Raw genomic sequence first — 21,495 nt, forward strand, 5'->3', positions numbered from 1 at the left:
CTCAGCCCCCGTCTCACTGGGGGAAGCTTCGGTGCTATAGGATGGTATCTCTCCCTTTTTGCCTCGCTCTATATATCTAGCCATCTATTTATCTGAAAAGTCAGCTTGTAAATCCTCTTGGGTCAGCAAGATAAAGAACAACAAAATTTTTAGAACACTGTTTACAAAGATGCAAGCTTACCAAGTGTGTTTAAACACCAGCACACTTGGTTCACGTGTAGGAAAAGTGAAAGGCCGCCTCTAAGGGTTTTGCAAATGAAAGGAGATGTGACCTACCTGTGAAGCCCCAGGCTTCTGCCAGAAGGAAGGTGCTCCAGGACATCAAGAAGAACAAGCCTGTCTCCAACAGATGAAACTCCCGCAGTTTGGTGAACTTCGTCACGTGAGACAGTCAAGGCTGATAATAAGGTCTTGTACAATAGACATGTGACCAGAAAATACTTCATTTGGTAGAACAGATGCTTTGCTACACATGAGTCCCAGAACCATATGGAAAGCATCAGGGGACTCCATATCTGGCAGAATGGTACTGTGGGACCTCTCTGCCTTTTCCCTTCCCTCTCTTCTCTCCCTCTCTTTCTCCCTGCTCCTTCTGTTAAAAAAAAAGAAGAAGAAAAGAAAAGAAACAAGAACTTTTCTTTTTTTTTTTTTTATAGGCTGGAGAGGGTCACTCAACCATGTGCAAGAAACTGGGTTTATTCCAAGAAGGTTTATTAAAAAAATTAAGTTGGGTTAAGCACACATAGTAGGAAGCACAAGGACCCTTGCAAGAATGCCAGTTTAGAGCCCCCAGCTCCCCACCTTCAGGAGGAGGGGGGTTTGCTTCAGAAGTGGGTGAAGCAGGTCTGAAGGTGTCTTATGTTTTTCTCTCCCTCTCTATCTCCCCCTCCCCTCTCAATTTCTCTTTGTTCTATCCAATAAAAAAAAAAGAAAAGAAAAATGGCTGCCAGGAGCAGTGGTTCGTAGTGCTGCTGCTGACCCTGGAGGCACGTGCATGTGTGTGTGTGTCTCTGTGTGTGTGTGTGTGTGTGTGTGTGTGTATGTGCGTGTGTATGTGCGTGTAGGGGCCAAGTGGTGGCACATCTTGTTGAGTGTGCCCAAGTACCTGGGTTCAAGCCCCTGCTCCCCTCCTGCAGGAAGAGGAAGTTTCAAAAGTGGTAAAGCAGTGCTGCAGGTATCTCTTTCTCTCTTACTCTCTATCTCCCCCTCCCTTCTCAATGTCTCTGGCTCTATGCAAAACAGAGCAATTTAAAAAATTTAAGCGAGGTGACTATGAGGGGTCTCTGGCCTGACTAACATAAAAGTCTCAGAATAAGGAGGAGCCAAAGTGAAGAGACTTTTAAAATGAGCGTTTTGGAAGTAAGGCGGTAGTGCAGTGGGGTAAGCACAGGTGGTGCAAAGCGCAAGGACTGGCCGTAAGGATGCCGGTTCGGGACCCTGGCTCCCCTCCTGCAGGGGAGTCGCTTCATAGGCAATAAAGCAGGTCTATAGGTGTCTTTCTCTCCCCCTGTCCTGTCTTCCCCTCCTCTCTCCATTTCTCTCTGTCCTAGCCAACAACGACAACAACAATAATAACTACAACAAGGGCAATAAAAGGGAAAAAATAAATAAGTAAAATAAATAATAATCCTTTTAAAAAATGAGCATTTTACGGAGGAGACACCAGCAGCACTGAGGAAGTCTTCCATGAGGAAGTCTTCCAGCTTAGTTAGTTCAACTGTTATACGGCTCCCACATGCCTTACACAGAGATAGGGGCAATGAATCAGATACACAATATACCAAATCAATAAGTGATTGCACAATTATAACACTGTGCATCTATTAAAACATGCCTTCTCCCAGGTTGAAGCCCAGACTCCACTTCACTAGGAGAAACTTAGGTTGCTATGGTATCTTTCCCTCCCTGTTTCCACCTCTCTCCTTCTATCTGAAAAACTTGAACTGGAACAGTGAAGGCCTGGCAATGACTCCCTCAAAAAAAGAAAAAAAAATCAAAGGGAGTAGCATGGGTTAGGGAGCTTAGTGCTGGAGCATAAGGCTTGAGTGCTTGAGGTCCCAAGCCCCAGGTTTAATCCCTGACACTTCCCTATGTCAGAGCTGAGTAGGGTTCCAGTCCCTCCTAGAGATAAATAAATAATCATATATATATATATGTATGTATATGCCTTCTGGGGTCAGAGATATAGTTCAGTGGTAAGGCACAGACGTCATATGATGTAATTTTGGCTTTAATCTCAGGTACCAAAAAAAAATTGCTTGTAAGAAATTCCTTTTTTCTTTTCATTTTTGCAAGAGATTCCATTTTAATGCTGTTACAGAATACTCCAAGGTTTAAAAAAAAAAAAAAACTAAGGAACACCACTACTCATTTATACTAGTCTGAAAATTATGAGTTACCAAGAAGTGCTACTGCCAAATTGTGGCAAATCCTGGGCTGGGGTCTAGATTAATTCCAATAAATGTGTGACCCCCCCCCCAAAAAAAAAAAAAGACTTAACAGGATGTAGCCGGACTGTTATCAGCCACTTAATCTCTCTCTAGGCTTCTCTCTGTCCATGAGCCACACGTGTTTGCACTCACTGGTGATTTGGTAGGTTCCTGAAGTTGTTCTAGTCCTGTCATGTTGCAGTCCCAGGTGGTCTCCTTTGGTATTCCTAGTTGACCCGGGAGAGGAGAGGAGAGGAGAGAAACACAGCTGCTGCTGCTCCGTAACCCGCCCCCCCCACCCCACTGCCCCAGTATACTTTCTATTTGTCCTATTTGTCCTATCAAAGAAAGAGCAGGGCTAGTGACATAGCTCAGTTCTTAGTGCATGCTTCACATGCTAAAAGCCCTGGATTTGACCTCTAGCATTACACAAAAATAAAGAAAGAGCAAGGACTGCCTGGCTAAGCAACAGAATAGATTACCTACTAGTTCTTTAAATATACCTACCTTGGGGCTGGGTGGTGGTGTACTCAGTTAAGCACACACATTACCATGCTTAAGGACCAGATCTGAGGCCCCACTTCCCACCTGCAGCAGAGGGGGAGCTTCATGAGTGGTGAAGCATGACTACAGGGGTCTGTCTCTCCCACACTATTATCTCTCCCTCCTCACTTTCTATCTACCTTATCTAGAAAAGAAAGAATAGATAGCATAATGGTTATGCAAAGAGACTCTCATGCCTGAGGCACCAAAGTCCCAGATTCAGTCCTTAGCACCACGTTAAGACAGAGCTGAGCAGTGCTTGGTAAAAATAAATGATTTAATTAAATAATAACAGAAATAAAGGAAGAGAGAAAGAAAAGGTAGGAGGGAAGAAGGGAGAGACAGTATAATCTTTATGCAAAGAGATTCTCATGCCTTAGGCTCCAAAAATCTCAGGTTTAATCCCCAGCACCACCTTATACCAGAGTTGCACAGTGCTCCGATAAAATAAAACTAAAATAATCAATAATAGAAAGAGGGAAAATGGCCCCCAGAAGCAGTGGTGGTAACCCTGGTGGAAAGGAAGGAAATAAAGAAGGAAAGCAGGAAGGCAAAGGGAGGGAGGGAGGGAGGAGGAGAGGGTACAAATGCCCCCCCCCCACACACACACACACAAGAAGTGGATGCGTAGAGCCTGCACAGCGCCCCAGCAATAACCCTGATGGGTCACTACTGCTAATCACACTATGGTAGCAAAAGACCAAGGGCAGACAGCCCAATGAAATCCTTTTGTCTATTTATTGGGAAAGACAATTGCCTGATGTTTTTAAGTCACTTAAGTACTTGATTAGAAGATTAATTATTACAGTGGTCATAGAACACAGCATTTATCTGCACTGCTGGGCTATCAAGAAAAGAAAAATTTAATGAAAGGATATCAAAGCTGTCACCACTCCAGTAGCAGCACCCATCGCGAAAGAGCCACTGAAGATGCCCAGGAAAATCCCAATAGACTTGAACATGGCTGTGACATCGAAGGTGTGGCTGTTGTCTCCAGCTGGTTGGTACGCCACTATTGATCTACAAAAGAGAGATTGATTTAACTACCCATAGTAATCTTTACTTTAAAAATGTAAGGACACTAGAAAACATCTACAAAATAAATGAACGAGCAAATAATATTCTAGTATAGGACCTGAAAGTTGAAATCTGGAGGCCGCAGGCCAAACTCTCTGGGTCTGAACTGCCAAAACGAAGCCACCAAAATCCCTGTGCTGGCTCCAGCTAGAAAGAAAACCCAACTATTTAACGGAAAATTTGAAAAATATTTTAATGGGTTCTGTGTGAAAGCTGTACTGAACCTTTTCTACCATCCTCACAGAGTGGAGTACCTTCTTTTGTAACTCTGTGGAAGACTTATTAGTACAGAGCCCTTGGAAGTCAGAACATACTAATGTGAACAGACTAATGGGCATTTTCCTTTATGTTCAGCAGATGAATAAGGCTGTACAGAATACAGTTCATTGCATTTGGATGACTGAAGTACCCTTTCAACTTTTAGAATTCCAGAATGGGCCCAGTGCCTGATACCTATTTACTGAGATGGACTTTCATTGGAAAAGGGAGTTTGAAAGGTCTTCCAAGGAATCTGAATCCACTCCATAGTGCTATTAGCACAGTTGGCTGGCCCTTTCATGATGAACTTCTGAAAGAAAGTCACTCGATGAGAGGCCAGAACAGGCAATTACAAGAGACTTTTTCCATCTTGAACTCTGAATCCAATCTTGGTCTTCAAATGCTTCTTTTATAACAGCCAGCCCAGGTAACAGGAATGGCTGAGAAAAATTACTATTTCCAGCAGGCCTCTGGCAAGAGTATGTACCATTACTAAATTAATTCCCATCTCAGTTAATTCAGGTACAATTTTTTTTAAGGCCCTCACTCAAAAGCATCATAGAAATCACATCCAAAAAAATGAGGAAGAAAAACATATTTCTTAAAAAATAATGAATTCTCCCTGTGGTTAACTGCAGTGTTTTTTCTGGCTCAGGCTGAAAAATGAGCTTGCTATACCATGCACACCACATGCTTTTTATACATCTCTGGCTAAGCTGAAAAAGTAAATCTAAGATCCAAAAGAAACTGCTAGTTGTTTTTTTTTTTTTTTTTTAACTTTCCTAACTTTATTGAAGCACTGCACTGGCATTAGCTTCTGGTAAAGGCATTGAGAAATTTCTGAGGAGCCATCTAAACTGAAAATTGTAAACATATTTAAATGTTCAATGTGGTCAGATCATTTGGGACCTGATATTGTTTTAATAAATGTGAAATGACCTTTAGTGCCATGCTATCTTAGCTACACATGAAGAACCCCACTACCAATAATAAGACTTGACTATGTTTGAACATTAAAATATAGCAACTGGGCATTGTTCACAATAGCCAATGACTGGAATCAGCCTAGATGCCCATCAACTGATAACTGGCTAAAGATATATATATATATATATTCATTCCATGGAAAACTACTCTGCAATCAAAAAAGGTTATATTATATCCCTTGGGATAAAACAGATGGAACTGGAGGTGACTGTGCTTAGTGAAATAAGGAAAGAGATGAAAGACAGCTACCAGATGGCTTCATATATGGAATCTAGAGAACTGATATACATGGACTTGAAAAAAAAAAAAAAACCAAGAAACAAGCTATTTATAAGACCTGTGAGAACTATGGTGGTTGTCTCTGGGAGGTGTGAGGGTGGGGACAGAAAATTCTGGTGGTGCCCGTTATGGTGTGAAACTATACACTGTAATCTAACAATCTTGTAACATACCATTAACAACAAATACAAAAAATTTAAAAAAATGAATAAGGGGGCCAGGTGGTAGCACACTGGGTTAAGTGCACATAGTGCAAAGAGGAATGACTTGCACATGGATCCTGGTTCATGCCCCCAGTTCCCCACCTGCAGGGGAGTCGCTTCACAGGCGGTGAAGCAGGTCCGCAGGTGTCTATCTTTCTCTTCCCCTCTCTGTCTTCCCCTCCTCTCTCTGTTTCTCTCTGTCCTATCCTATTAAAAAAATGGACTCCAGGAATAGTGAATTCATAGTACTGGCACTGATCCCAGCAATAACCCTGGAGACAAAAAAAAAAAAAAAAAGAAGAAGAAATAAAATAAAATATTAGCTAGCTGGAGAAAAGAAAGGATATTCTTTTTTTTTCCTGGCCTACATTTTCAAAATGCTGGTTGAAACAATAATCTACACCGTACCTGAGGTTGCTTTCTTCAGACTGAGCCACGGATATTCAAGATACACCTGGATTATTATGTTATTCTAAAGTCCCTAAACTGTACATGAAAACACGGTGATGGGCAGGGGTACACAGCATAAAGGCTATGCAGAGACTGTCATGCCTGGGGCTCCAAAGTCCCAGGTTCAATCCCCTGCCCTACCATAAGCAGGAGCTACTCAGTGCTCTGGTTAAAAAAACAAACAAACAAACAAACAAACACCACAGTGGCCACATCCAGAGAGGTTCATTTTTCTTTTTTTTCTACACTGGCCTCTGCACTGAAACAAACCTTAACTCATCTTTTCTAATAGCAAACATTTTATCTTGAGGTAAAAAACACTTTATTTATTTATGGCAAATTTTGAAAGTAACGGAGTTAGGGAATAATCCAATCATTCCATAACCTATGTTTCTTGCCCGTCTTCTTGCTACGTACACAGTATTCTGTATTTAGTTGTAATCACAGTGACAAGATGGTTTTGAACTCTACTTTAACTAATGACACCATTACTACAGTTGGAGGTCGGATGGAGACACACACATTACCATGGGCAAGGATCTGGGTTCATGGCCACTGAGTTTCTGCCTGCAGGGGGCAGGGGAGTTTCACAATCAGTGAAACAGTGCTACAGGTGTCTCTCTCATTATCTCCTCCTTCCCTCCCAATTTCTCTGCCCCTATCAAATAAAAAGAAATAAGAAAAAATAGTCATCTCTGTGCAATAAAATGGGGGGGGGGTAGTGTCAGGGTGGTAGAGTCCCACATACACACGGGTCCAAGCACTGTGAAAAACTGAACAAAAAATTCAAAAGTGGTTCAAATGGATATAACATAATTCATTTAACCAACCAAAATTTTGCTAACACAAATAACTATAAAAGAACACCAACGGGGGGCGGGGAGGAGGCAAACAAAATGGGAAAGAAATGGCCTCTGGGAGCAGAGGATTCGTGGTGCAGGCACTGAGTGCAGTGTTTGCCAGGGATCGAACCCAGGTCCTCACACATGGGAAGCTTGTACTCTACCACTGAGTTACATCCAGTCCCATGATCCCCTCCATAGCCATTCTGTTATAGACTACATAATGAGTTAATTCATTACAGATCATGAGCTAATGTATTTACTAACTCTAGAATGAGAGGAAACAAACACTGGATTCGTTCTCTAGAAGGCTTTTTTCTCTCAGAGAAGCTTGTCTGAGGAAGGCTACATACAAGAGCAGGATGATCTAAGCGCAAGGACCAGAGTCAGGATCCTGGTTCAAGCCCCCGGCTCCCCACCTGCAGGAGAGTAGTTTCACAGGCGGTGAAGCAGGTCTGCAGGTGTCTTGTCTTTCTCTCCCCCTCCATTTCTCTCTACTTCTCCATTTCTCTCTGTCCTATCTAACAATGACGACATCAATAACAACAACAATAATAACTATAACAATTTTAAAAAAAGGACAACAAAAGGGAAAATAAATTAAAAAAATTAAAAAAGAGCAGGATGAGTTAAGGTCCTTTGTGACAAGCATCATGGAAAAAACATTCTTTTCTTCACGAATACCAACATCCCCCACCAGGTTCAACCCATTTTAATGTTTGTGTGTGTTTTTTTTTAATCCTTTAAAGCTATTCAAAGGTTTTTGAAATTGCAGGAAATGACATAATTATATTAATAGAGAAAATTAAGGCATGGGACACAGCAATTTCAGCAAGAGCCGGAAAAGAGATTTATCTGACTCTTAATCCATCATGGTAATGAAGAAATGCTTATTAGCATGATGACTAAGTAGCAGAATAATCATCTAGGATGGGGAAATGGTGTCCGAAGTTAACAGTGCCTTACCCTCTTCATCTGCTTGCACTGATGATCTCACATGTGCCTCCGTACTAAAAGCTTCGATCATCTTTTGTCCTCTAATTTTTCTAACAAAGTCATACCCATAGGATCCATTCCTTTCGCCCTCAAATTACAAGCAACTTCTCGACTGCACGTACCACCACTGAAGGTGCATGGGTTTGTGTATCAACAGGCTTTATTTCTTCCATTGTTATCAGTTGAGACAGCTGCAAAAATCCCCATAGTAAATATGGCAGAGGACTGGAGCCTACAAACACTGCATTCCTGCAGGATTTGACCTTTACCACCAATTCGGGCACGCGATTTAAGGGATCGGTGTTACAATTCAGAGAGGGTAATTCTCCTACTTTGTTGGAAGGCGATGGGGGCAATCAAGCTATGCAAACCAGAGTCAATGAATGATTACTTCCATAACTAATAAAACAGAAATGAGGAAGAAAGATTAAAATACAGCAATGATCTGAAGTATGTTCTTCCTTGTCCCTGAAAGGGAGTTCTGGATGAAGTAAAAGACATTTGTTTAGGAGTGACTTGGTGGGGAATGAGTTCCTTAGGGGCAGATTCATTCTTCCATCTTCAAAGTACATAACAACATGTAGGCTAGTTTTTCAGCGTGAGATTTAAAATGACTGTTCATTCAATATTTATCTTTAAAAAGAGGCTTAATGGATCTGGGAGGGAACTCAGCAATACAGTGCATGTTATGAGGCCCACTATCACATAGGCGCACCATGGACAGCACCAAGGATACTGGGTGAAACTCCAGGGACGATGATCAAACAGTGCTTTGATGTCTCTCCTCCTTTGGCCCTCACCTCTCTCTTGCTAAAAAAGAGAATTAAATGGGGGCAAAGAGATAGTTTAGTGACATCAAGATGCCCTAGGTATGGTCCCCGCCCCACGTTTTCCTAAGCCACAATTAACAATTCTAAAAGTTAAACTGTGTTTCTGGGGCCAAAAAAGACAGTTCAGCAGGTAGAATTCATCCCTCGCCGTGTGTGTCTGAGGAGAGGAAGCGGTAGTGCTGTGATGGCCCTCCCTATCTCTGAATGAAAAATAGTGGCCCTGGAGTCATGAAATAGCACATGTGCAAGACATCAGTGCTACCAAAAGAAAGGTGATGGCAGGGGGCAGGGCTGTAGTGCAATGGGTTATGCACACATGGCGCACAACACAAGGGCTGGTGTAAGGATCCCGGTTGGAGCCCCAGGCTCCCCACCGGCAGGGGAATCACTTCGCAAGTGGTGAAGCAGGTCTGCAGGTGTCTGTCTTTCTCTTCCCGCCTCTGTCTTCCCCTCCTCTCTCCATTTCTCTCTGTCCTATCCAACAACAATAATAATAACTACAACAGTAAAACAACAAGGGCAACAAAAGGGAATAAATAAATAAATATATTTTTAAAAATTTTTTAAAAGAAATTGAACTACAAAGAGTCATTTCTCAACTGGCAACTTGGCAAAAACACAACTGTTTGACAAATACTCTGTTGGTGAAGCTCTGAGGAAACCGGCCCTGCCAAGATTCAGTGGTTAAAGTGCAAAATGACATCATCCCTCCTAGAAGCAACTTAGCAACATTGAGTAAAATTACAGGCACTACTCTCACCTCAGTGAATTTATCTGACCAGCAGAGTTATCCATATATAAAGTAGGAACATTAAACATTGAACACTGTATCGTTATCTGAGAAAACCCTTAGTTTCCTTCCAACGGGAGATGGAAGAAATAAGCCAAAGCGCATCCCTATACTGAGTATACAGAACGCTGTGTAGCTACAGAGAATGAGAAGACTGTTTCTCTTCTTCCTGCCACCAGGATTGCTGCTGGGGCTTAGGGACTGTTAGGATTCCACTCTTCCTGGTAGCCATGTTTTCTTTGCTGTTGTTTCTTCGTTTGCTTGTTTTTAAAAGAGGTTGAGGTACAGACGGGTAGAGGGAGAAAGAAAAAGGACCCTGGTTTGAGCCCCACTTCCCAGCTGCAGGGGGTGATGCTTTGTGAGCAGTGAAGCATGTCTGCAGGGGTCTCTCTTTCTCTCCCTCCCCCTTTCAATTTCTTTCTGTCCTATCAAATATAATAGAAACGATACAAAGAAACAAACACTGACAGTGATGGTACCAAACCCCAGTGGTAACTCTAGTGGCAAAAAAGGTACACATACAGGTGCACATGTTTGGCTAAAGATAAGCTAATATACACAAGAAACCAATAAAAATGGTTACCTGTAAATGGCTGGGAAGGACCAGTGGATAAAGACAGGAATAAAAGCATGACTCTTTGACTTAAAACTTTTCGTATGTTTTAACATTTGAACTATGTGAATAAAGTATCTATTCAAGAATTAAATTTTACTTTATTTATTTATTTGGATAGAAAAAAGAGAAATCATCAGGGGAGTTGGGAGACAGAGAGGGAGAGAGACAGAGATACCTGCAGCACTGCATCACCACTTGTGAAGCTTTCTCCCTGCAGGTGGGGACCAGGGGCTTGAATCCGGGTCCTTGCACATTGTAGCATGAGGCTCAACCATGTGTGCTGCCACCTGGCCCCTCAAGAATTTATCTTGTGTTATTATTAAAATTACTGTTGTTGTTGTTATATATTAAATTTACCTTAAGTGTTCACATTAAAACAAAATATGAAATTATACATACATGTTTTTTTTTCTGATGACAACTATATAAAAATATCACTAGACCCCCATCTGCAGCGGGGAAGCTTCACGAGCGGTGGAGCGGGGCTGCGGGTGTCTCTTTGTCTGTCTCCCTCCCCTCTCAGTTTCTCTCTGTCTCTATCCAGTAATAAATAAACAAATAATTTATAAAAATATCACTAGAAAGAGTAAATGGATATACCCAGAATGTTTATAGTAACTACCTCCAGGTCTTGACAGCATGCACTTTTTCTTTCCTGAAATTTCCAAGTTACCTATAAGTATGCCTTTAAGAGGGGAAACATGTGCAAGGACCTAGGTTCAAGCCCCCGGTCCCAACTGTAGGGGGAAAGCTTCATAAGTGGTGAAGCAGGGCTGCAGGTGTCTCTCTGTCTCTCTCCCTATCACCCCCTTCCCTCTTGATTTCTTACTGTCTCTAACCAATAAATAAATAAAGATTAAAAAGAAAGAAAAAGAGGGGAAAATAAATAATAGCTTTATTCTTTTTTAATATTCATTTATTTATTCCTTTTGTTGCCCTTGTTTTTGTTATAGTTATTATTACTGTTGTTACTGATGTTGTCGTTGTTGGATAGGACAGAGAGAAATGGAGAGAGGAGGGGAAGACAGACAGGGGGAGAGAAAGATAGACACCTGCAGACCTGCTTCACCGCTTGTGAAGTGACTCCCCTACCGGTGGGGAGCCGGGGGCTCGAACCGGGATCCTTACGCCGGTCTTAATATCTTTATTCTTTCAAATGTCTCCATTTATGATGTACTTCATTTAAAAAGTGACTGTTGGTTCTTAGTTACCCTGACATGCAACATAAAGAGTATAATAAGAAAACAACCACTTACGAAGAGAGGACTATGGCAACGGCATCATTGAGGACACTTTCACCAAAAAGAAGGGCATAGAGTTCCACATCAACTTGGAGCTCATGGAATATGGCAAGAACAGTCACTAGTCAGGAGAAAAAGCCACAGGAATATTTACAAGTTGCAAATATTACATGCCCCCCCCAGAATTAGAAAAGCTTGTTAGACATCTCTTTCTTTCTCTCATAATTCAAGTAAACATTCTCTTACTATTTAAAAGACTTACTGATGTTATGTCAGTGGTATTCTTTTTTCCTAACTGTGCATTTGCAATAACTCCTTGCACTTAAAAACAGCTAAAAATGAAAACTAAGTATATAAGGGGGGGGGGAATACAACTGAAAATAGCCTTTGAGGGCTGAAGCGGCCTGTGTTCTTCATATATATGCTAATAGTTCTGTCTTGTACATTCATTTTCTGTAAAGAATATATTCAGAATTTCTAACAGACTAGGTAATCATTAATATTCAATGAAAACAAGTTATTGTGAGAAAGACTTCCTGCTGCAAACTTCATTTCATTTCCCCTTGGAGTCATACAACTCACTTCTATTTGACTTGTAAATTATCAGCACACCAGTTTTTTTGCAGATGGTAGGAAAGGAAAATGCAAGTGTGGTTTTGGGTTGGGATAAAATTTATGACTAGAATTATAGCTGCTATATTTAATTTAATAAGAGGACAACTATCAGGCCATTGCAGCTTGAGACAGGGGAAAAAAAACTTTCTTTTTGGAAATGATTAGAAAAGAATTCTTAGAAAAACAGATGAGATTAAAGCTACATTATAACTTAATTTAATTGCTCTGTCTCATTCAGCTCACTTACTAAATAAATAAGCCTGAGCAGAGATGAAGAATTATTATGCCCAGAGATCGGAGTCTCTAAAAATGTCCACTAAAGCCACAGGAAGCTTGCATTTTAAAAGGTACAGTTTTTACAGTGGTAGGGGTAGTTCAGTGGGTAAAACACAGGACTTGCATGCATGAGACACTAGGTTCAACGCCCGGCGAAAGATTACAGATGTCACAGTGCTGCTAAATTTGTTTCTATCCAATAATAAATAAATAAAAATAAGTAGTGTATGGCTTAATAAATCAGTCCCACAGTCCAGGAGCTGGTACAGTGGACAGTGTTGGCTTTTGTTCCCCCTTTTGTTGTCCTTTTTTTTTATTGTAGTTATTGTTGTTGTTGTTATTGATGTTGTGCATTGTTGGATAGGACAGAGAGAAATGGAGAGAGGAGGGGAAGACAGAGAGGGGGGAGAGAAAGATAGACACCTGCAGAACTGCTTCACTGCCTGTAAAGCGACTCCTGTGCAGGTGGGGAACTGGGGGCTCGAACTGGGATCCTTATGCTGGTCCTTGCACTTTGCACCACACGCGCTTAACCCAAGTGTTGGCTTCTTAAGCATGTGGTCTAGAGTTCAAGCCCCTGCAGTGCATATATCAGTGATGTCTGGCTAGCTGGCTCGCTTACTCACACTCTCTTGCTCTCATCCTACTGCGCTCATTAATTAGAAATGTGAGGGGAAGATGACTAGAGGTCTCTGAACTCTAATTCCATCAAGATCTGGAAAGAGAAGGGGGGGAAAGGCCATTTGGAAGCAGTAATAAGTGTAGGTGTGACATAGAAAGGAAGAGAATGCAGGACCACAGAAAAAAGCGGGAATATGAATATATATATTTACAGAAATAATAGTCAACCTGTATCTGTGACCTTGGAAAAAACACTGCAGTTTTTAAATGGATGGAGTGGGGACACAGAACTCTGGTGGTGGTAACAGTGTGGAATTATACCCCTGTTATCTCATAATTTTGTAACCCAATATTAAATCATTAATAAAATTTAAATAAATAAATTATAAAAATAAAGATACAGGCTCTTCTGAAAAGAATTTCTTTTAGAATAAGATTTATACCAACAGCAGGTTAAGTGCACGTGGCACAAAGCTCAAGGACTGCCGTAGGATCCCGGTTCGAGCCCCTGGCTCCCCACCTGCAGGAGAGTCACTTCACAGGCAGTGAAGCAGGTCTGCAGGTGTCTATCTTTCTCTTCCCATCTTCCCCTCCTCTCTCCATTTCTCTCTGTCCTATCCAACAACAACAATAATAACTACAACAATAAAACAAGGACAACAAAAGGGAATAAATAATTTTTTTTAAAAAAAAAAGATTTATACTAAAAGCTTCCTATCACCCAAACCAGATATTCTGACCTAATTTTAAAGCTGTTTGAGGGAGCTGGGCAGTAGTGCAGTGGGTTAAGCACACATGGCACGAAGTGCAAGGACTGGCTGAAGGATCCCGGTTCCGCACCTGCAGGGGAGTTTCTTCACAGGTGGTGAAGCAGGTCTGCAGGTGTCTATCTTTCTCTCCTCCTCTGTCTTCCCTCCTCTCTGTCCTATCCAGCAATGATGACAGCAAGAACAAAAACAATAATAACTACAACAATAATAACTACAACAATAAAACAAGGGCAACAAAAGGGAATATATTTTTTAAAAAGCTGTTTTTAAAGTGCTATTATGGGCAGAGGAGATAGCCTAATGGTTATGCAAACAGACTCTCTGCTACAAAGTCCCAGGTTTAATCCCCACACCGCCATAAACCAGAGCTGAGCAATGCTCTGGTGTTTCTCTTTCTCTCTCTGCATCGCTCTCAAAAGTAAAATACATTTTTTAAAAAAGAAAAGTGCTATTAAAATGTTGTCCAATTTATTTTTTTTAACAGAGCACTGCTCATCTCTGGCTTATGGTGGTGCTGGGAATTGAAACTGGGACCTTTGGTACCTCAAGCATGAAAGGCTTTTGCAGAAACACTGTGCTGTCTCCCAAGTCCTAATAAATTATTTTTACAGACTTGATCACATGTTCAAGGTGCCCTTACTTCAGCAAAGGAAAATTAGCAGAGTCTTAAAATTTGGGGGGAGGGACAAGCTCAAGGACTGGTATAAGGATCCTGGTTAGAGACCCTGGCTCTTAAAATTTGGGGGAACAAGCACAAAGACTGGTGTAAGGATCCCGGTTAGAGCCTCCGGCTCCCCACCTGCAGACTAGTTCCTTCACAGGCGGTGAAGCAGGTCTGCAAGTGTCTATGTTCCTCTTCCTCTCTCTGTCTTTCCCTCCTCTCTCCATTTCTCTCTGTCCTATCCAACAACAACAATAGCAACAATAACAATAACAACAACAACATGGGCAAAAAAATGGGGGGAAGGCCCCAGGAGTAGTGAATTAATAGTGCAGGCACCGATTACCAACAATAACCCTGGAGGCAAAAAAAAATATATATATACATATATATATATATTTTTTTTTAATTTTAGAGGAAAAACATAACACTTAGCATACTATATCAAGCTATTTTACATGAATGATACACATTCTGAAGTTTCAAATAGCTGTATATTGGGGGGGAGACAGGCAGTGGCGCGCCTGGTAAGAGCAAATAGTTCCTCCATGTGCAAGTACTCAAGCAAGATCCGGGTTCTAGTCCCCGTTCCCCACTTGCAGCGGGGATGCTTCTTCATGAACAGTGAAGCAGGTCTACAGGTATCTATCTTTCTCTCACCCCTCTCAATTTCTGTCCTATCAAATAAAACACTGGGAGCGTGAGGAAAAAATGGCCTCCAAGAGCAGTGGATTGGTAGTGGCAACACCACGCCCCAGCAATAACCCTGGAGGGAAGGGAAAAAAAACCCTGTACATTTGGCTGGCAAAATAGTTTATTTTGGACAGGGTGCTGCTTGGTCATGTGTACAACTCAAGTTCAAGTCTGGCCCCTACTGTATTAAAGGAACTCTCAGTGCTGTAGTCTCTGTCTGTCTCTCTCTCTCCTTCTCTCTAAAACAACTTAACATTGTTAAAAACAAAGTGCTATGTAATACATTTATTTTTCATAAATACATTTTAAAAACAGTTTTCCAAGAGAAGGAGTAATATTGTATATAGTTTTGAAAAAAAAAAAAAGAACCAATCCATCATATGAACATGCAAAATAAGAGTAATTAGAGCAAATGCCAATTTACTTCAGAAGAGACTAAACTCTCAGGTTGGGGAGAGAGCATAATGGTTCTGTAAGACCTTCATGCTTGAAGATCTGAGGTCCCAGGTTCAATCGCCAGTACCACCATAAGCCAGAGCTGAGCAGTGTTCTCCCTCTCTTTTGCTTGTTCTCTCTCTCTCTCCCTCTCTCTTTCTCTCTCTCTCTCTCTCTCTCTGTGTGTGTGTGTGTGTGTATGTCCCTTCTTTTTAAAAAATATTTTTTATTTATTATTGGATAGAGACAGAGCGACACCTGCAGCCCTGCTTCAACACTCATGAAGCTTTCCCCCTGCAGGTGGGGACCAGGAGCTTGAACTTGGGTCTTTGCACATTGTAATGTGTGCGCTTAACCGGGTGCGCCACCGCCTGGCCCCTCTCCCTCCTCCTCTCTTTCCCTTTTTCCATATAGATAGATCGTGAAAAGAAATTAAAGGTTGGGAAATAGGAAACCAAATAAAGTCAAAATAATTCTTTTAAAAAACTATATTTAAATGTCAACTTTATACAAGCAAGTGGTTTTCACTTGAGCTAGTCAGACAAGCAAAGCCAGAAGAATGAAGTAGTACAGCCACTGCAACTGATTCTGGCTTCCCACAGGTTTTGAAATGCAAGGAGCCTGGTTCTAGTGAGAGAACATGAAAACCTGTCTACCCTATCATCATGATGGGAAAGGGGGAATAGCATCCAGCGATAGAAGGGCATCTGTGCTGTCTTAGAAGAAGAGAGTTTTGAGAACTGGTAGACAGCTCAGGGGGGTAGTCATGCCTTACTGTGCGGGAGACTTTAAATTCAACCCCTGGCACCACATGTAAATAGCACAGCAGGGAAGGGGAGGGAAGGGGAGGGGAGGGGAGGGAGGGGAGGGGAGGGAAGAATAAGAAAAAAAGGGAGGGGGGGCACCATGGATGATGGAGCAGTGATTTGGTAGCTCCTCTCTTTATAAGTATATAAAATAAAAAATAATGGGCCGGGAGTCGGGCGGTAGCGCAGCGAGTTAAGCACATGTGGCGCAGAGCGCAAGGACCACAGTAAGGATCCCAGTTCGAGCCCCCCACTCCCCACCTGCAGGGGAGTCGCTTCACAGGCGGTAAAGCAGGTCTGCAGATGTCTATCTTTCTCTCCCCCTCTGTCTTCCCCTTCCATTTCTCTCTGTCCTATCCAACAACGATAACATCAATAACAACAACAATAATAACTACAACAATAAAACAACAAAGGCAACAAAAGGGAATAAATATTAAAAAAAATAATAATAATGGGCCAAGTGGCTCGACAGCACTGTACATATGAGAGGCACCTGATTCCCTAGAGTAAAAAGATCAACATTTTTTTTAAAAAAATAAGTGATTTGATTTTTAGTTTTAAAACTACTTAAGTACATAAATGCCTCTCTCACATACTCTGGTCTTTTGAAATCATCTCTGGTGGCCCAGGAGGTGGCTCTATGGAAGAGAGGAGGACTTAACAATGTGAGGTTGTGTTCAATCCCTAACACTGAATGTGCTAGAGTGATGCTCCGATTCTCACCCATAATGGGTTACCTCCAATAGAATATAGTTTCTATAGTACCCGCAAGATCAGTGTTAACACACAGGGTTTCAGAAATAACCTCGGGATCCAACCATAATGGTGTTTGATGGTAATTAAAGAAGGTGATGAACGTGATCCAGGAGGTGGCACAGTGGATAAAGCATTGAATCATCAAGCATGAGGTCCCGACTTCAATCCCCGACAGCACATCTACCAGAGTGATGCCTGGCTCTTTCTATCTCCTCCTATCTTTCTCATAAATAAATAAATAAAATCTTTTTTTTTAAAGTGATTAACTTACAAAGGGAAAAGATAAAGCAGATAAAATCTGTAGAAAGATTCTAAAATCTAGTTCAAAAGAACTTTCATCCTAGGGCCAGGTAGAGGCATACCTGGTTGAACACACGTTACAACATGAAAGGACCCCAGCTTGAGCCCCTAGTCCCCACATACAGGGGCAAAGTTTTCAGTGGTGAAGCAGGGTTGCAGGTGTCTGTCTCTCTCCCTCTCTATCACCCCCTTCCCTCTAGATTTCTGGCTGTTTCTATCCAACAAATAAATGAGGATAAAAATAAAAACAAACAAATAAATAAAAAGAACTTTCATCCTTATTTGAATAACTTCAGGGGCTGGGTGGTAAAACACCTGGCTGAGAGCACATGTTACAATGTGCAAGGACCTGGGTTCAAGCCCCTGGCCCCCACCTACAGGGGGAATGTGTCACAAGTGCTGAAGCAGGGTTGCAGGTGTCTCTCTGTCTTTCTATATCTCCCATCTCCTCTCAATTTCTCACTGTCTCTATCCAATAAATAAATAAAGACAATAAAATTTTTAAAAAAAGAAAAGAAAAGGAAAACTTCAGTTTGTGTTCCAATCCTGACCTCTTCAGGCTAGATTTTCTCTAAACTTCTAATTTGAATGTGTCTGTTAAGTTCACCAATACTACTGTATGAAAACTAAAATCTAACTCAATAAAACAAAATTCACACCCTAGTCGTGCTAATAGCAAACTTAGTTCAAAATTATAAGGGCACTTTAAAAAAAAAAACAATTCTTTTATTTAAAAATTTACTTATTTATTTGTATAAAAAAGAGAGAGACCAGGCACCAGGTAGCGGTGTGGCTGGTTGAGCACACACATTACAGTGCACAAAGAACTGGGTTCAAACCCACCCCCCCAGCTGTATTAGGGCAGCTTCAAAATGGTGAAACAATGCTGCAGGCATCTCTCTCTCCCTCTCTTTTTCTCACATCCCTCTCAATTTCTCTCTGTCTCCATGTAAAAAATAAATAAAAATGGGGAGTCGGGCTGTAGCGCAGCGGGTTAAGCGCAGGTGGCGCAAAGCACAAGGACCGGCATAAGGATCCCGGTTCGAACCCCGGCTCCCCACCTGCAGGGGAGTCGCTTCACAGGCTGTGAAGCAGGTCTGCAGGTGTCTATCTTTCTCTCCTCCTCTCTGTCTTCCCCTCCTCTCTCCATTTCTCTCTGTCCTATCCAACAACGACAACAACAATAATAACTACAACAATAAAACAACAAGGGCAACAAAAGGGAATAAATAAAATAAATATTTAAAAATAAATAAATAAAAATATATAAAAGAGAGAGACCAGAGCATAATTGAGTTCTGGTGGTGCCAAGAATTGAACCAGGTTCCTCAGAACATGCAAGTCCTGTGTTCTGAGGCACTGAGATATCTCCCTGACCAGAACAAATTTTTTGAGGTAATGAAAGCCCACTGATGACCATAAATCCTACCTGCATGTCGTCTGACATTTAACTATCATTATTTTCCCTTACTCTGAAATGCAGACAGCTGACTCTCTCTCTCTCTCTCCCTATATATATATATATCACATATTTTAAACCAGAGCATTACTCAGTTCTGGCTGATGGTGGTGCTAGAGATTAAATCTGGGACCAGGATAAATAAAAGATTCTTATGGAACTAGTTTTCTGGAAGTTTGAAAGCAAGTGCATAATTATTACACATTTTAACAAATCTAGTTCATTTTTCCCTACCTAATCACTAGGGTAAGAGATCAACTGGAAATACCAGACACATCTTGATTAAAGAGAAATAAATTATGGGCTGTCAACAGGCAAATAAATATGATAGTGTAAAGGGATAGTAATAAATGTGTGCTTCAGTCAAAAGGAACCATGGATTTTGTTTTGGCTGCTAGTTAGAAAATCTAGCACCAGGCTCTTGGGGAGTTGGCCCTATGGCAGAGCCCACGACTTGGCTGCATGTGGTCTTAAGTCTGATCCTGGGCACCATATATTAATATGTCAGAGTGATGCTTTCTCCATCCCCCTGAAATAAACAGCATCAAATTAAGAATTCTACACCTAAAAGAAAATAAATACTTCCATGACCTTTGAATGCAAAATACTTTTTTTTTTTTAACCAGAACACTCATCAGCTTGACCTATGATGGTACAGGGGACTGAACCCGGGACACTTCAGAGTCTCAGGCAGGAATCTCTTTGCATAATCATTATACTATCTATCCCCAAGACGGCAAAATACTTTCAAAATAAAGATTTATTTAGGTGGTCTGGGAAGTAGCGCAGTAGAAAAAGCATTGGACTCTCAAGCATAAGGTCCTGAGTTCAATCCTTGGCAGCACATGTCCCAGAGTGATGTTTGCTTCTTTCTCTCTCCTCCTACCTTTCTCGCTAATAAATAAAAATAAATGAAATCTTTAAAAAAGATTTATTTAGTTATTAAAGAGAGACAGAGATAGAGAATACCAGATGGCATATATAATACTGGGGACTGAACTCGGGATTTCATGTCTGGAAGTCCGCTGCTCTACCCACTGCATCACCTCCCAGGCAAAATACTGTACACAAGCATTTCAGCTCCATTCCGCCTAAACCATACCTGGATCAGTTGCTGAGACGATGGCACCAAAGAGCAGGCAGTCTGTGAAGTAAAAATCTCCTGCCAGCTGTCCGGTTACTTTCATCAGTGTCACACAGCCATACATTATTGACCTGTCCAGTAAGTACACAGAGTTCTGCTTTAGGAAATAAAATGTCAACTTGCTCAAGAAACTAGACTACAGTAAGAATAAAAGATGGGGGGAGTCGGGCGGTAGCGTAGCGGGTTAAGCGCATGTGGCGCAAAGCGCAAGGGATCAGTGTTAAGGATCCCAGTTCAAGCCCCCTGGCTCCCCACCTGCAGGGGAGTCACTTCACAGGCGGTGAAGCAGGTCTGCAGGTGTCTTTCTCTATCCCTCTCAGTCTTCCCCTCCTCTCTCACTTCTCTCTGTCCTATCCAACAACAACGACATCAATAACAATAATAACTACACCAATAAAACAACAAGGGCAAAAAAGGGAAAAAATAAATATTAAAAAAAAGAATAAAAGATGGGTCTACTGGAGTAGTTTGTAACTAATCCCAGATTTAATTCATGGAAATTAAATAAGGCACTACCTTGGCTTAAGGAGAAACTCAACTTTCTATCTATGCAAATACATTTTATTATTAAAGTTCTCAGACACTTCCAGGAATACAATACTCCAAACATTCATTATTTAAAAATCATAACTGAAGGCTAAAAAGAGTATTCAACTCAAAGTACTTACCCAATTACAAAACAAGAAATTGCTGTTCCAAGAAAAGCATATGCTAAGATAGAGCCAAGGTTTCGGAAGAAATGTCTCTGGCAAAAAAAAAAAAAAAAAAAGTCACACTGTGTTAGAATACTTCCCAATCATCTGAAAAATATTTTTTCTATATGTGCTATGCTAATATTAAATATATCATTCACTGATGGACATATGGAAAATAATTTATATGCAGGCATACATATCAGCAAAAAAAAAAAAAGAGAGAGAGAGAGAGAGAGAGAAAAGAGAGAAAGGATGAAAAGAATTGCCACTGAGCCCCAGTAGTAACCCTGGTGGCAAGAAAGAAGTGAGTGAGTGAGTGAGTGAGTGAGTGAGCTTTCTGAAATGCCAAAAGATCCTAAGGCCCAGGCCAATCAATGCACAACACTGTGACCAGCTACACAGCACAATGGCTTAAGCAACACACTTTAATGCCTAAAGTGTGGAAGTCCCAGGTTCAATCCCCAGCACCACCATAAGCCAAAGCTGAGCAGTGTTAGGTAAAATTGAGAGAGAGAGAGAGAGAGAGAGATAAGGACTGACTGTAAGGCCATCCTTATAAAACCAAACTTTAAGACTATATAAAGTATATAAAATGCAAAAGTACTTACCCTTTTCAGACTGTATCCTGCATAAAATATGATAGGAGGAAGTAATATGTTGAAAAATACTTCTGGATCAAAAGTAACCTGTTAAAATAAAGAGTTCTGTTGGATGAGTTCC

General features: G+C 41.2%; 1 protein-coding gene across 2 annotated transcripts in view; it reads right to left on the minus strand.

The window, feature by feature from the left end:
- SLC9A6 (solute carrier family 9 member A6) overlaps positions 1-21,495 on the minus strand; it is a 99,429-nt gene that overhangs the window by 43,980 nt on the left and 33,954 nt on the right. Inside the window, exons 3-8 of one of the 2 annotated variants that reach the window (XM_060182815.1) lie at positions 21,384-21,461; positions 20,749-20,825; positions 20,039-20,151; positions 11,557-11,662; positions 3,846-3,992; positions 277-377 (exon numbers count right to left, since the gene is read on the minus strand). In XM_060182815.1, the coding sequence (XP_060038798.1) occupies positions 277-377; positions 3,846-3,992; positions 11,557-11,662; positions 20,039-20,151; positions 20,749-20,825; positions 21,384-21,461 (622 nt within the window). Of the gene's footprint in view, positions 1-276; positions 383-3,845; positions 3,993-11,556; positions 11,663-20,038; positions 20,152-20,748; positions 20,826-21,383; positions 21,462-21,495 lie in introns of both variants that reach the window. The other variant, XM_007534521.3, reaches the window with a different exon arrangement.

This window comes from Erinaceus europaeus, chromosome X, assembly GCF_950295315.1.
Source record: "Erinaceus europaeus chromosome X, mEriEur2.1, whole genome shotgun sequence".
In the NCBI taxonomy this organism is placed as follows: domain Eukaryota; kingdom Metazoa; phylum Chordata; class Mammalia; order Eulipotyphla; family Erinaceidae; genus Erinaceus; species Erinaceus europaeus.